General features: G+C 39.5%; 2 protein-coding genes, 1 long non-coding RNA gene and 1 pseudogene across 3 annotated transcripts; 2 read left to right on the top strand and 2 right to left on the bottom strand.

Moving 5' to 3' along the window:
• Positions 1–708: 708 nt before the first annotated feature.
• LOC120182354 lies at positions 709–16,307 on the bottom strand. The gene is made up of 3 exons (XR_005521817.1): positions 16,156–16,307; positions 3,948–3,963; positions 709–718 (listed from the first exon to the last, which is right to left on the bottom strand). It is a non-coding gene; the product is annotated as an uncharacterized LOC120182354 (long non-coding RNA).
• LOC120182350 lies at positions 7,123–8,978 on the bottom strand (annotated as a pseudogene).
• LOC120182352 (probable CCR4-associated factor 1 homolog 7) lies at positions 10,574–11,736 on the top strand. Its single transcript, XM_039187341.1, has 2 exons — positions 10,574–10,657; positions 10,774–11,736. Exon 2 carries the CDS (start codon positions 10,905–10,907, stop codon positions 11,727–11,729), a length of 825 nt encoding a protein of 274 aa, XP_039043272.1. The 5' UTR covers positions 10,574–10,657; positions 10,774–10,904; the 3' UTR covers positions 11,730–11,736.
• Positions 12,934–13,971, top strand: LOC120182351 (calcium uniporter protein 6, mitochondrial-like). Its single transcript, XM_039187340.1, has 2 exons — positions 12,934–13,401; positions 13,471–13,971. The coding sequence occupies exons 1-2, from the start codon at positions 12,952–12,954 to the stop codon at positions 13,954–13,956; spliced, it is 936 nt and encodes a 311-aa protein (XP_039043271.1). The 5' UTR covers positions 12,934–12,951; the 3' UTR covers positions 13,957–13,971.
• Positions 16,308–16,379: the final 72 nt, after the last annotated feature.

Below are 16,379 nucleotides of genomic sequence, written 5' to 3'. Positions count from 1 at the left end.
AAAGGAACCAGGTCCGCCCAGGATGTTGAGAATTTCCTTTGGGGGTTGGACCAGTACTTTGCAGCCACAGGCATCACAGAGGATGCCAAGAAAGTAAGCATCGCTAGTGTTTACTTGTCAGAGGTCGCCCTCATGTGGTGGCGACGCAGATGCAACGATGTGAAGCGTGGGAACGCTGCAATCGAGACCTGGGTAGAATTCCAAGCTGAGTTCAAGGAACAGTTCTACCCAGAGTATGCTGAGGATGAGGCGCGATCCAAGTTGAGGCGTCTCAAGCAAGAAGGGTCACTGAGGGAGCATGTTCGAAAGTTTGTCGAACTAATGCTCCAAGTCCCAAATTTGAGTGAAGAGGACGGGTTCTTCACCTTCATGGATGGGTTGAAACCATGGGCGAAGAACGAGCTAAGGCGACGAGGAGTTAAGGAGCTCTCGGTTGCCTTGACGACGGCTGAGTCAATCATTGAGCTTGGCGTCAAGAAGGTGGACTCCAAACCAAAGCCGAAGTTCCGAGGTAGCAGTGGTGATAGGGACAAGGCATCCAAATCTTACAAAGATTCGAGTGGCAATGGCAAGCCATCGAATGGTAAGCACTCGGATAAGAAAGACAAACAAATTATCCAGTGTTACAACTGCAAAGGCCAAGGGCATTTGGCGAGGGACTGTCCGCAGAAGAATAAACTCTCGGCCATTAAGGAGAAAGATGGGGAGGAGAGTGAGACTCTAAAGCTTGGATCCATCCTTAGCACCATGGAGGTCAAGAAGGGTCGAAAGAAAAAAGGGTTGATGTTCGTTGACATCACCATTGCTGGCCAGAAATTGAGTGCACTAGTGGACACCGGTGCCTCCGAGTTGTTCATGTCAGAACCAGTTGCCAAGAGACTTGGTCTTCATGTCGAGAAGGCTTGTGGTTCTATCAAGACCGTCAATACCAAAGAGGTTCCGATTGCGGGGGTCGCAAAGGGAATTGAGTTAACTGTTGGAGGTTGGTCCGGAACGGAAGCCATCAAGGTGATTCCTCTTGATGACTTCGACTTCGTGCTTGGGTTAAGTTTCTTGGATCGAATCAATGCTTTCCCAGTACCTTTTGCCGATTGTTTGTGCATCCTGGATCCAAAGCAACAGTGCATTGTTCCAGTGAGCCGAGGGCCCGGAGTAGGGGCCAAAGTTCTATCCGCAATTCAATTCTCGAAGGCGGTGCGCAATGAGGAACCGTCCTTCTTAGCTGTCTTGGTGTGTGAGGAGCCAACCATAACCAAGAAAGTTCCTGACGTGGTGAGCCACGTGTTGGCAGAATTCCCAGATGTAATGTCTGCCGAGTTGCCTAAGAAGTTGCCTCCAAAGAGGGAGGTGGATCACAAGATTGAGCTTGTGCCGAATGTGGAGCCACCCGCTCGAGCTCCTTACCGAATGGCTCCGCCCGAGTTGGAGGAGATGCGCAGACAGTTGAAGGATCTACTCGATGCCGGGTACATCCGACCATCCAAGTCCCCCTATGGTGCCCCAGTGCTATTTCAAAAGAAGCACGATGGTTCTTTGCGGATGTGCATCGATTATCGGGCTTTGAATAAGCTCACGGTGAAGAACAAGTACCCGATTCCTCTTATTGCGGACTTGTTCGATCAGCTTGGTGGTGCAAGGTGGTTCACCAAGTTGGATTTGCGATCGGGCTATTACCAAGTCAGGATAGCCGAGGGAGATGAACCGAAGACAGCCTGCGTGACTAGGTACGGTTCGTATGAATACCTTGTGATGCCCTTTGGCCTCACGAATGCTCCAGCCACTTTCTGCACCCTGATGAACAAGGTGTTGCAACCTTTTCTGGATCGATTCGTTGTTGTCTACCTCGACGACATCGTCATCTACAGCAAGACGTTGGAGGAGCATGTTGAACACTTGAAGCAAGTGTTTCTGGTGTTGCGAGAGAACGAGCTCTTTGTCAAAGAGGAAAAGTGCTCATTCGCCAAAAACGGAGGTTCCTTTCCTTGGCCACATTATTGGAGGTGGCAAGATCTGGATGGATAGGGACAAGGTTCGAGCCATTGATGAATGGTAAGTGCCAACCAAGGTGACGGAGCTGAGATCATTCCTAGGGTTGGCCAACTATTACCGGAGGTTTGTCAAAGGTTACTCAAAAATCGCAGCCCCCTTAACCGAGTTATTGAAGAAAGACAAGGCGTGGGATTGGGGCCCGAAGTGTCAAAGTGCCTTTGATGAAATCAAGCTTGCTATGATAAGCGAGCCAGTTTTGGTGTTGCCAGATCACACCAAGCCCTTTGAAGTTTTCACCGATGCATCTGACGTTGCCATTGGTGGGGTCCTGATGCAAGAGGGACATCCGGTTGCTTATGAAAGCCGGAAGCTCAATGAGACCGAGAGGAGATACACGGTCCATGAGAAAAGAGATGACTGCAGTTGTGCACTGTTTACGCACATGGCGACATTACTTACTTGGGTCCAAGTTCGTGGTGTTTACAGACAATGTTGCCAACAATTACTTCTTAACCCAGAAGAAGTTGTCACCGAAGCAGGCTCGTTGGCAATAGTTCCTTGCCGAGTTTGACTTGTCCTTGGAGCACAAACCTGGGAAAGTGAATTCCGTGGCCGATGCCTTAAGCCGAAGGTGTGACATGGAGTTTGTGAGTTTGCCGACGGGACAGATGCAGGAGCGCATCAAAGAGGGGTTGTCACATGATCCGATAGCCCCTTCATTGATTGAGCTTGCCAAGGGGGGCAAGACTAGAAAGTTTTGGCCAAGGGGGGCAAGACTAGAAAGTTTTGGCTAGATGGAGGCTTGTTGTATGCTCGAGGACACCGCCTCTATGTGCCACAATTTGAAGGATTGCGAAAGGAGCTCATGAGGGAATGCCATGATTCCAAGTGGGCGGGACATCCGGGGATCCACCGGACTTTGGCCTTGATAGCGGAGCACTATTATTGGCCGCACATGGGCAATGATGTCGAAGCCTATGTGAAGACCTGTCTTGTGTGCCAGCAAGACAAGATAGAGCAAAGGAGACCAGCTGGACTGTTGCAGCCTCTGCCTATCCCCGAGAAACCATGGGAAAGTCTTTCCATGGATTTCATTATTGGTTTGCCTGTTTCCGATGGATTTTCTAGCATCATGGTCGTGGTGGATAGATTTTCCAAGTATGGGACCTTTATTCCAGCTTCTAAAGTTTGTCCAGCCGAGGAGGCCGCTCGTCTTTTCCTCAAGTACGTGGTGAAGTACTGGGGTGTTCCAAAGACGATTATCAGTGATCGGGACACAAGGTTTACTGGGAGGTTCTGGAAGGAGTTGTTCAAGTTGATGGGATCAAGCTTGAACTTCTCGACAAGTGTTCATCCACAGACGGATGGGCAAACTGAGAGAGTGAATGCACTCGTAGAGACCTACTTGAGGCACTATGTGAGTGCCACGCAACGTGACTGGCCAAAATTGTTGGATGTAGCCCAGTTTTCCTACAATTTGCAGAGGAGTGAAGCGACCAATCAGAGTCCATTTGAGATGTTATCGGGCAGCAGCCGCTTACACCAAATGCGGTTGTGACCGGGTACCAAGGGCCAAATCCAACAGCATACCAATTTGCCAAGGAGTGGCAAGAACAACATGAACTAGCCCGAGCTTGTTTGCACAAGGCCGGGAAGCGAACCAAGAAGTGGGCAGATCGAAAGCGTCGGGATGTAAACTTTGAGGTTGGTGACCTAGTCCTTGCCAAATTAAGTGGTATCTTGCGCAACCCATATCACAAAGGGTTGTGCGAAGATACGAGGGGCCATTCAAAGTTTTGAAGCGAGTAGGCACCATGGCCTACAAATTGGAGTTGCCTTCGACCATCAAAGCTCATCCGGTGTTCCATGTGAGTTTGTTAAAGCCATACCATCAGGATGAGGAGGAGCTAGATCGAGGCAAGTCACACCGAGCGCCAGTCGGGGTAAAGGTCTCATACGAGAGAGAAGTAGAAGCTATCCACGCAGAGAGAGCCGTTCATGGAGTGGGAAAACGACCAAGGCATGAATACCTTGTTCAGTGGAAGGGACTTCCGGAGAGTGAGGGAAGTTGGGGAACCTTCCGAAGCCTTGTGGCAATTCCGAGATAAGATTGACCAGTTTCACTCTAGTCGCGCAACGAGGGCGTCGCTAGAACTAGTGGGGGAGAATGTCACAGACCGCCAGCCCAAGACCGAGCCCAGTTCGTTCAAGGCTGCCAGAGACTACCTTTGCCACGTTTTGGGCCTTCTAGAAGACCCAGCAGAGCTGGCCCATCCACCTTGGAGAGAGAAGAGGCATGATAATTATTTGAAATTATCTTAGAGATAATTCCCACTAATTATTATTTAATTTAGAGTTATAGATAGAGTAGGGCTCTTTTCTGACCGTTGATGTAATTTAATCTTAACCGTTGATTGTAGGGGGCTCCAACTATAAAAGGAGGCTCACCCCCACCTCATTTACACACTTCAGATTGAGGAATACCAGTTAGCATTCACTCTAAACTCTCTCTTCTCCATTTGAGCGCCCATCTCTCTATTTTTCCCATTTCCTTTATTTTTGCAACGTTCTAAGCATTCTCGCTTAGTGAAGGTTTGGGTTACTTAGCCGAGTTTCGACCTCGAGAACGACTAAGGCCGCACGAGCTTGCTAGCAGCAGTCTAGCCCCGTGACATAAACTTTATAAATAATTATCACACTATAATAAAATATCTTTTTAGTTATTTTACTTTTAAAAATCATGAAATAAATATCAAAATTTTTAACTTTTGTTAAAAAAAAAAATAAGCATCATAACATTACATATAGTTAAAAGAATTATATAACATGCTAGGTTAACGAGAAATATCTTATTTAATAACTTTTTAGTCGGTGACGGCCGAAACGACATTGACTCCAAAGTTTTAAAAATAAATTAGGGTTTATAAATTTTCTAAATTAATATTTGATCTATTTATAATTAAAATAAGATTATAAAAATAAATATTGTACTTTAATTAAATTACATTTTAATTTTTAACTAATTTATAATTATATGCTTAATATTTTATAAATTAATCTAATGGTACTCAATAAATCACAATATGTGGTTAAGGATGTTATTTAACTCGATCTAACCTAGTAACCTTATAAGATTGTTTTTGTGTGAAAAGATTGGGTTTGTTTTTCTTTTTAAAGGATGATGTCGGGTTCAAGTTCAGATTTATAGTGAAAATATATATTTTGGAATAATATAATTACCTTTAAATATTTAATAATAATTTCAATAATACTCTTCTTTATTTATATATATATATATATATTTCAATTAACTCCCAATTTTAACTAATAAAAATGATAAATATATATATTTGTATCGGATTGGATGTAAATTTACCCTATTGGATTGGATGGAGTCTCCCTAAACCTAGATCGGATTGGGCGATGGGTGGAGGGGTGTAATATTTAGGTAGGATTTGAGTGGTCAAAATTCGACCCATCCCTATAGGTGCTTTATATGTTCATTATGTTTTATTTTCATTACTGGTCTAATTTTTGTAACAAATTGATATTCAAGTCTTCATTTTTTTCTTTTGTTCATTCTGGTTCTATGTCAGATTCTTCACCTGCCCCGGCACCCGGTGGTGCTAATTCTGCAGGTGCACCTGTGGTTTAGGTGGTAGCAGTGCTGTTTCTCCTTCCTACGCTTCTGCTCCCAGTGCTAACGGTGCTGCCATTGTTGAAATTCTCTATGATTATCGGAGTTGGAACAACCGTCGTTGCTAGCTATTTTATGTTCTAAATACATCGAACAATGCAACGACTTTTATTTTTTTCTAAAAAAATTGAATTGAAGAAAATATGTATTTTAATTATTTTGAGATGTGCAGAATTTGTTTTTATTAATACAGAGATGCAATGAATAGATGCTTTTGAGACAAGTTTTTGTTATCCTAAACGATACCATGCAAATATTACTCATTGCCCTCTTTCAAAATTTCTGCAAATAAGATTGCGATTTGGTCAAAAATCAGCATTCAAAGTAATAATTAGACCGATATAATAATGTGATAAATATGATATCTAATTTTATATATATAAAAAATATTCACACTCCGTGGCTCGCACATGACATGAATTGCATCCTATAAGATGTAAAATGTTGTGCTTTATAGGAAAGTGGTCCTAGCAGCAACATGAAAGTATACTCTTCCCCCATGCCATGTGTTATAGACGAACTTTGTTTTATAAGATTAAATTAAATATAGTGCGTGGTCCATTCCACTTGTATTGGGAATAAGAAAAGTTGCGTTTGGTCATATGATCATGCCTCCTTTGTATTTATTTATATTAATAATGTGAAAGAAAACATGTGCTCCACTCGTACTTTGATTTTTGAAAAAAAATGTTTTGATTTATCGTTTAATGCCAATTATGTATTTGTGATGAGATTTTGTTTTAAATATCAATCTAATAAAAATCTTCATGTCTTTAGAGTTTTGTCCCATAAATAATCCCTGAAAACACAAATAAAGCAGAGCAAGAGGACATGTTGATGACAACGATTACCTTGCTGTGGGGGCCTGGGTATTTGATGCACTTGCTTGCTTAATTAACAAAGCTCTCATTGTTATCCATCTTCATTATTGTAGGGTTTGGCTTGGGTGGAGATTGGAGCAAACAAATTTTAATCTATGATTCTGATGAATAATATCGTTGTAAACCATAATTCGGACTCTTCTTCCTCCTGTCACTATTTGTCCAGTTGCTAGTTAAACCCTCCTCTTCATCTGTAATTTGAATTCTAGTCTGTAAATCCAGAGATTCCCAGATGGAAATTACAGTGAATGGACCTTGTTTGAATGAGAAGAAAATGACCTACATCACAGCTGCCCTGTGATGAAAATAAATAAATGGGAGTGTTGTAGGGACAAGTGGCAGTGGATAAAAAAGACCGTTGGGGTTGAAAGTAAATGACTCCTTGGTTGTAGGAGATAGGGACATAGATGGACATAACATTAATCTAAATATAATAGCCATATTTACACCATTCATGAATTCAATCAAAAATACAGCGGAGATCAGACATGGGTGAATTTGAAGGCTTGATTTGAACTGAGCCAAAATAGGGGTAATCAGCCACACACCAAAATCTCCCATGAAGCAGCAACTTTCTACAAAGCTGATTATGAAAGTACAATGAGGGAATATTGACAATGGCTATACATATATCATACATTGACAAAAAGCAACAAAAATTTTAAGAAAAAAGGCAAAATGGCTAATCCATATTTGGGTCTAAAGGGTAAGCTCTTTGAAGTTGAGCTTGCTGTGAGGGACTTGAGATGTTCTGATGGAACAAAATCTTGTGGCAAATTGGCCCTATTCACAATTCTCTTCATATTGCTCTGCAAACTTTGTTGGACCAATTGTTTAACAGCTTTCTTCTCCTCGGTCTTCATCCCTTCTTCCACCACCAAGCACTCTTTTCCTAATTGATTTGTCGAAGAGGAAGATGACCCGTAGATCGGAGCAGACATTGCTACACTTGAGTTCCTACCCAAGTTCCCCGAAACTTGCTTCCCTTTATATACTCTCAAAACCTCCAACATTCTTGAAGCCCTCTTCTGTGCTAAGGTACTACCTAAGAGTGTAAGTTCGAGCAATGATGAAACAATGCATGCTTCAATCATGGTTTATGTGCCATTACCATGAGAATGTATGATGCTTTCTTTTGACACCCCGGGGAGTCGTGTTCCAATTCAACACATCAACCAAAATTGGGAATGCTTCTGGGGCAACACTGATGCCTTTTCTACCTTCTGGAGTGGACACCACATTGCTCAATATCGCAAGTATTCTTTCACTAACTTCCATGTCCCCCAATGCATTCAATAGAAAGGGTATCAAATCAGATTCCAAAATGAAGGAAATGTTTGATGGGGAGATGGATAAATTGTATAGTGCTCTAAGAGCATCCTGTCTTGCTAGAGACCCACTTTCCTTATCCAAAACCTTGAGGGTTTTTACCATGAAAGAGATAGCCCCTGAAGATCCAATGATAGGCTTATTCGAATCCAAGGCGCTTAACCCAAGGAAATTTGCTACAAAGGCATCTGAAACTGCTTGGCTTGGTTTATTAGGGGACTCAATAAGCTTTAGCATCTTATGAACTGCCCCTGCTTTAACAATGGCTGATTTGTTCCTGCAAAAAGAAGAGTTTTTTTTTTTTATTCCTTTCTTCCAAAGAATAGTTCAGCATTTAGAAAAGAATCCATTTTTTTAACACACAAAAAGATGGGAAATCTGGGAAACTCACTGGTCATTTCCGATTCCTAGATTAAGCAAAGCATAGAGAGCAGCGATCTGTGAATCAGAATCCTCAAAATCAAGCATTGCAACCAATGGGGGAATAGTCCCCAGCATAGCTAAAGTTACTCTGGCTTCTGGGTCTTCTTTGGTGAGCAACCTTACTCTACTGGCAGCTACTCTCTTGTTTTCTTCGTTTTCTATTTGCAGTTCCTTAACCAATAGCTTCAACTCCTCCAAAGCTTGCACCTTTTTCGTAGTCTCAGCATCACTTTTCGCTTCAGCCAAGTTCAAGAGATCAACTAGCTTCTCTGGTTTGCCATGGTTGATGGCTGTTTTCACTACTTTGAAATCTGTCTTTTTGGGTTCATTGGACTCTTTCAAGACCGACCTTATTGTGGTGGTGGGAGGCGGCGGCTAAGGATTAGAGGCGGCGTCGTTGATCATTTTCTGCATGAGCTGATGACGGTGGCGAGAACTGGCGCCGCAGCTTACAGCGTCGAAGATTTTTCTTCTGAATGAGGCGCCGGAGAAGGCATTACATAGTCTGAAGTGGTTGCCGGTAGTGGTGGTGGAAGGGCTGTGGAGGATTACGGATCCGATGTCGTTTCTGTGATACTTGGCCATTTTTTTAGTGAAGGAAGAAAAGAAAGAGTGGAAATTTTCACATTAGCCAAAGGAAAAAAGAAGGTTTGGGTTGGAGAGAGGTGGAATCAGAGAGTCAGAAGTACTTATTCTTCTTTGGATTCTGATCTATCACAAGTAATTTCTTCACTTGTTTTTATAGATCAAATAAGTGATAGAATTCAGACTCATCAAGTGGACGAATTTTATTTTTATATTAAATAATAGTAATGCATAGAAGAATGTGATTTTAAACATACAATGTATTGTTTAGGAGAAATATATATCCATAAGAATAATAACCTAGTTTTCATGCTCTCTCCTTAGAACTCCACCTCGAGAGTTGGGGATGAGAAACGTGCAAAAGGACTATTGACCAACGACCACCACAAGCAGTGTCCTCTCGATGAAGAGTCCCATCCCATATTTAAGCTCAGCAGCAGCTTCCATTTCTTGGTTAACTCTATCAATCTATAAACATCAAACAAGGGGGTCATGAAGAAACACAAGGTTAGAGCAACAATGAGAGCCTTCACTCTTCACTTAATTCTTTCTTCTTTCGATGCTTTTGTCACTGTCATTTCCATCTTAAGCTTTGCAGCAGCTTCAGCAACAACATCAATAACTAAATTAAATTAGAGCGCACGTTTACCCGAATTTTTTAAGTCTGATAGATGAATAACAACAAATCTACTCATGCAGCGGTTACCATCGCTTTACATTTTGTGTTATGTAGTGATCCCCAAGAACTGTGGCTGAGCACAATCGGATATTTTAACACCATGATGTAGCTCATATCGTTCACCTAACAAGTTGTAACTATGAAACAAAGTTTTCTAATTATCTGAATCACCACAAGTACCAATACTTGAAAAACACACCATTCAGGCTCACCAATTATAGAAGGGTTATTTTTTGTCCGCCTCGATAGTATTGGCCTTATTTCATCATCACGCCCAATAATAGGATCCAGTTTGCCACGCTTAGCAAGCTCAGTCAAGTGATACCCATATTTGTCGAGTGCCTCGTATTTTCCTTCAGGATCTACTTGCATCAACAAATACGCATTTAACATTCAACGACAAACAGATAAGTGAACAAGGATAACCTTGTGTTGGGCATATTGGAATATTGGTGTCGTTTGGAGTTTGTTGTGGGATTATGCTAATAAAATTTTGTTTCAGGTAGTTGGACCGGTCAACTATTTGTTAGATCAAACTTTCTAGTGTTGATCAGCAAGGCTGAGCCTAGACTATATTAACAATTGTTTAGGAGGGCCAAAGATCATCTTAATGGCCTACGTATACTCACATCAGCCTTATTCCTAGTTGGTTATAATTACTCACTACTTCAACCACATGTTGTAGGCCAATTATATTCTATTTTTGTAATATTTTATTCTAAACTATAGGACCTATAAAATATCGAGATGCAAGGACAAAATTCTACTAGACATTGACGTGTCAAAATGATCCATAACATTTTCTAGAACAATCCAATATAGACAATGATTTTATCTAGTGATTAAAAAAAACGAAAAACGACATCTTTGTTGACAGTTTCTTTTCCCCAACGGTGCCGTTTAAAGACCATAAACGCTATCGTTTAGAGATTCTCCTTCCACTAGTATTTAATGGACACAAGTTTTCATTCCTTCCCGTTTACTTTGATTCTTATACCCAAATTACTCGCCCGAACACGATTCATTCTGAGCTCTATATCTGTTTTTGAAAAGGATCGATTTCACAAATTCAAGGTCAGATCTCGTCCCCTTTTCATTTTCTTTCATTCTTCCTCTCTTTTCTAGGGTTTCATTTCGAATTCCCCATAGTTCAAAGCTCAATCATCTGAAATTTTGGCCTTTATTCACAGATTCAGTTTCCGACATAGGGACGCAACGACTCTGGGAGCTCAACTCAAGACATTTCAGATTTTTAAGGTTTGGAATAAGGACGTGCTTATTTTTTGTTCATATATCTGCATTCTTTAGCTTTTCTGTGGAAATGTCGGCTTCGCCCAAAGATGATTCAATTCACATCCGAGAAGTTTGGAACGATAACCTAGAGGAAGAGTTTGCTTTGATCCGTGAAATTATTGATACGCACAATTATGTGGCTATGGATACCGAGTTCCCGGGTGTAGTTCTACGCCCTGTTGGAACTTTCAAGAACATTAATGATTATAACTACCAGACTTTGAAAGATAACGTGGATATGCTGAAATTGATCCAATTGGGTCTGACCTTTTCAGACGAGAATGGGAACCTTCCCACTTGTGGAACCGACAGTTTGTGCATTTGGCAATTCAATTTCCGAGAATTTAAATTAAACGAAGATATCTTTGCTATTGATTCGATCGAGTTGTTGCACCAGTGTGGGATTGATTTTAAGAAGAATAATGAGAAGGGTATTGATGTGAGGCGGTTCGGTGAGCTTTTGATGTCGTCTGGGATCGTGCTGAATGATGGTGTGCATTGGGTTACCTTTCATAGTGGATATGACTTCGGATACTTGCTTAAGCTTCTGACCTGCAGGAGTTTGCCCGATACTCAAGCGGGGTTTCTTGATCTGATCAATATATATTTTCCCATGGTGTACGATATCAAGCATATGATGAAGTTTTGTAATAGCCTTCATGGTGGTTTGAACAAGCTCGCAGAGTTGTTAGAAGTGGAAAGAGTTGGTGTGTGTCATCAAGCTGGGTCGGATAGTTTGCTCACGTCATGCACATTTAGGAAGTTGAGAGAGAACTTCTTCAATGGCTCGACAGAGAAATATGCAGGTGTACTGTATGGCATAGGAGTAGAGAGTGGACAGAGTACTAATTAGAAGAAAATGATTGGGAAAAGATTGATGGATTCTATGTAAAGTGTAAACTACTAGAGAGTGAGGCTTTTTACCTCTTCTTGTACACATTAGCAAAAAAAGATTGTTGATTTAGTTGTGACCTCTCTCTTTTGCTTGCATTATGCACCTAGTGTCTCAATAATAATTTTAATTATTGGCATCTTATCAATTTGGATTTTGTCCCTTCATCTATTTTGGTATTTCCTCTCAGTTTATTTATGTTAATTTCTGCTTACCTCGTAACAGCGTTTTTGACATCAGAAGAAAGAATATTTGTTTAGGGTCTAATAATTTCTCTTTACATTCTCTTTTTGGCTCGTACAAACGTCATTATTTGTCATACAATACAGTCCATAAGATTTGAATGTCATTGAATATCATATTGATCTAGACGCGGTGCATCTTTCACCACTATAGTTTTATCGAGACTTAGAGCATCCACTTTTTGGCCCTTTTCATTGAATATCATCTTCTAAACTAGCATTCGTAGGTTTTACGTCCGAAGTGGAGAAAAGAGTAGAACGAGCCCAAACTGTCATTAGATCATTGACTTTCCTGGTCAAGCATGATTGCACCAGCTGATAAAGAACATTACCATATATGCTGCGGGCACCATGGATGTGAGGTTTGCATGCTTAGTTTTGAGAATAAGTGGGAGGACATCAACTAACCTAACATTGCTGGAAGCATCTGGCTTTGCCTGTGGGTGTTTGGTGGAGAGTAGTGTACTGTGTCGTTTGTAACATTTCTTAGCTCCACTTCATCACCATATCATATGCTTCCCTATAAGAATTGAAGCATTGGTTTCCATTAGAATCCACCTGCACTGGGGGCCATTCTTCAATTGCGATTTCATTTTTATGTAAATAAACACGCATTTTAATCTAGTATCTATAATTACGGATATTAAGGAATAACATTTAATATCTAAAAATAATTAATACCTACAAATAATTAATAGGAGATTATAAGAAATGGAAAGAAGTGGTTCCATTATCCACATATGAAGCCTAGCTTTCCTCCCGCCCCATAGAAAAACTCGGTCTTTCCTCTTTTCTCTTTTGTTTGTTTTTCTTATTTGAAGATCCACTCATCTTACGAGTTTACAACCACCAATTCCTCACTTCATCATATACTCAATTTCCAACACATACGTAGATACATTTCTAAAAACAAATACCTACATTCTCAGTATAGTTGAAGCATGTGGAGGAGGTTATGTTGGTGCGAGGCTTTGAAGCAGGGCATGTCCGCGGCCGCCGGGAGGAGACTTCCACCATCACCGCAAAACCGGCTGTTATTTGAGGGAGTGACATTGGGAACCAATCCAGTATTCCACGGCACAAAAGCTTGGTCATCTTCTTCACATTCTGATGTAGATGCAACCTCTGATTCGAAAAAAACGAGAGCAGGAACGGATAGCGTAACGTTGGCGGAGGCGAAGAAGCTGATGAAGCTGGTCAATGTGGAATCACTCAAGACAAAGCTAGAGACGGAAGGCAAAGAGGTGATCGGCTATTCGGAGTTACTCAAGGCCTGCGAGAGCATGGGCGTTACCAAAAATCTGGACGAGGCCATCAGTTTTGCACGAATTCTCGACGAGGCTGGCGTTGTGCTTCTTTTCCGCGACAAGGTTTATCTTCATCCGGACAAGGTACACATGCCATTCCCTCGTCTGACCCGAAATTAATGTATTTATATGAAGGCATTTTACTCTACACAGGTTGTGGATCAGATTAGAAGAGCAGTACCTCTTGCATTTGCTGCTGAAGACGACCCCGTAAGAGACGAGCTAAAGAAGTTGCAGGAGAAGAAGGAAGAAATCGACGTGCTGGCACATAAGCAAGTCCGGTGCATCCTCTGGTGTGGTCTGGGATTATTTGTTGCACAAGTGAGCCTGTACTTCCGGCTAACATTTTGGGAATTCTCATGGGATGTAATGGAACCGATAACGTTCTTCACCACGGCCACCGGCATTATCATAGGCTATGCTTACTTTTTGCTCACGGCAAGAGATCCGTCGTATCAGGATCTATTGAAGAGGCTTTTCCTGCGGAGGCAAAGAAAAATATTCCAGAAGCATGGGTTTGACGTCGTGAGGTTTAAGGAGTTGCAAAACAAGTGCAGAACACCTTTCGATGCCTCCACATCCATCCGCAATCGAGTAGGCTTGGACGTAGAACTCGATGACGCTTTACACAGGGATTGATCACTTTCTAACCCTAAATAAACTTATGCTTTGCCATGAATAAGGACCAAATCGGATAAAGTTATTCTATGAGAATTCCCTACTAAACTTTGCATGTTTGTCAATGTCAAGTGCATATAAATTGGGTTATAAACTCAACACTTTAGAAGAAAATTATAAAGCATCGATAAAATTAATTTTTTACATGCTCAAAATATAGGTTTGCCGGTAAGACAAGGAGAAAGAGAAGCAACAAAATTACTTCATCTTTCACCACATGTACTGGATAGCTATGGTTTGCGTCCCGCTAAACCTACGTTTACGTGGATCATATTCATATTATCCAACGTTTTCTTGATTGTGGTCGGAAAATTCACGACTTAGCCCCAACACATTTCTTTTTGGGTTATTTGCTCCCAAACTTGTTTACCAAAATGAAATCCTCATTTTACTACTTTAAATTGTCCCGGTTTAGCTCATAATTAAAGCACTCCATTTTTAAAAAATAATAATATTTAGATGATTATAATATAATATTTGTTTAAAATTTTTTTTAATTATTAATGACAAAGACATTCTATAAATAAAATTACTCGAATTCAAAAACTTTAGAATAAAACAACACTTAAGTGGAAGAAAATTCATGGCATTGGCAGGAAGATGTTTGTTAACCACCACACAGATAAAGCAAAATGCCAGAAAAGCGATAATTGAGAAGCCGTGGGGTGTTAGGCTCCAGTCTGATGCAGTGCAATACTACACAGAAACCAACCCCACGATACTTGTACTATTTAACCACGTTCTTCCCCCCCTAATCCCACTTTTATTTCATCACAAGAGTCGGTGTTTAAAATTCATTCATATACAAATATTAAATAACTTTTTTCATGCTTTTTTTTATACACGCAGTGCATTCTCATTAAGCGATATTAGTAGCTCCCACCCACTCAAAAGTTCAATTGTTTTTATTAATCTTGTCCCTTTTATTCATCAATTATTAAAAACTTGGTTGTAAAGGCGTTAAAGAAACTAAAATATAATTAATTATTTTAAACAATATCAGTAAAAAAACTTAATTAATAAGTTTAAGCTATTATTATGTGTATTTTTTATTTTATAAGAAATTTTGTAATTTCTATTCCATTATTACAATAACATAATTCTTTTGAAAAAAATAATGTTTTAAATACAGTTTCCATACTGTGAGATATCATATCATCATGTTCATAACTTGCTTAGAATTAGAAGACAAGTAAAACTCCAACAATATACACACGGCACGGGATTTTTAATGTAAAGCCAAACAACCAAAAATAAAAAGCACAATAGTTGGGAATAAATTATCAAGACTCTGGATTTTTTTAATAAATAATTATACCGTTAATGTTAATATTGAATCATTAAATATTTTTATGACATCATTTTATTGTTTAAGTTTTTTTAAATATTTTTATGTTCATATATTGTTTTCTACCACTTTATCAGTTTAAACTTTTTTAAAATAATTTTTTGATCCACAAACTAAACTAAAAAATCTTAATTTATTTGTTTTTTCAGAGCTAAACGGTTTAGTATGTTTATTTGAAATTCAAATAATTAGAAACATTCTTATGACAAGACGAATAACATAACTCAAAATTAGTTTCATCATATAATAGGTGGAAGAAACCGAAACATTAAAAGTTGAATATGTAATTAAAATTTTATTGATTCTGAATAAATTTCATAAAACCTCAATTTCAAGAGAATAAATAGAAGATATATACTAATGTTCTAGTATGAGTCTTACTGCGAATGATGATCAATAACAAATGATGATTGATCAATGATAATAGTCAAAGTAGTTGACGATTATTTTAGAAAAAATGAAGAAGATAAAGACATATCATAACATCATTAATGATTTAATAATTGAGTGATGCAAAATCCAATTTGAAATATTTAGTGGTAAAATTAATTTTTTTTTATAATTCAATGATCAAAATGAAACAACGTATAAAGTTCAATGACTAAGTGTAATTCACCATATTTTTAATGTACCAAGTTAGTAATTTTCTCCACTAACTAATAATATCATTTCTAAAATTTGTATCTGAACTATCTCGTTAAAAATATAATTTATAATAAACTTTGGGTTCCTTCTATTTTAAGCTAATTATGATTAAATAAAAATAAATATTACTGTTGTTTTTAATTATATATAAACAAAAGTGGAGAAACAAAGCATCATCCACGAGGCCCAGGATACTTGAAAGCAATCCAAATGGTACGCTATTACTTGCTTTCGGCTCTCGTTCGGTAAAACCCAAGTTGAAGATTCTTCTTTTCCTTGTTTTATTCATTTGTTTTCAATCGAAACAAGGAAATTATTTCGAATTTCCGCGCTCACCCATACGATTTTCTCTCCTTTTTATTATGCCCATCCCATAGAAGCTCACTTTTCC

Source organism: Hibiscus syriacus, unplaced genomic scaffold (assembly GCF_006381635.1).
Source record: "Hibiscus syriacus cultivar Baekdansim isolate YM2019G1 unplaced genomic scaffold, ASM638163v2 tig00112637_pilon, whole genome shotgun sequence".
Classification (NCBI taxonomy): Eukaryota; Viridiplantae; Streptophyta; class Magnoliopsida; order Malvales; family Malvaceae; genus Hibiscus; species Hibiscus syriacus.
Note: the sequence above shows the minus strand (reverse complement) of the source record. Positions and strands in the feature narration are given on the sequence as shown.

Bases quoted from the DNA above. Each gene is read 5' to 3' on its own strand.
- LOC120182352 (XM_039187341.1), top strand. From the start codon at position 10,905: ATGTCGGCTTCGCCCAAAGATGATTCAATTCACATCCGAGAAGTTTGG.
- LOC120182351 (XM_039187340.1), top strand. From the start codon at position 12,952: ATGTGGAGGAGGTTATGTTGGTGCGAGGCTTTGAAGCAGGGCATGTCC. The intron at 13,402-13,470 runs GTACACATGCCA...TACTCTACACAG, and splicing joins TTTATCTTCATCCGGACAAG to GTTGTGGATCAGATTAGAAG.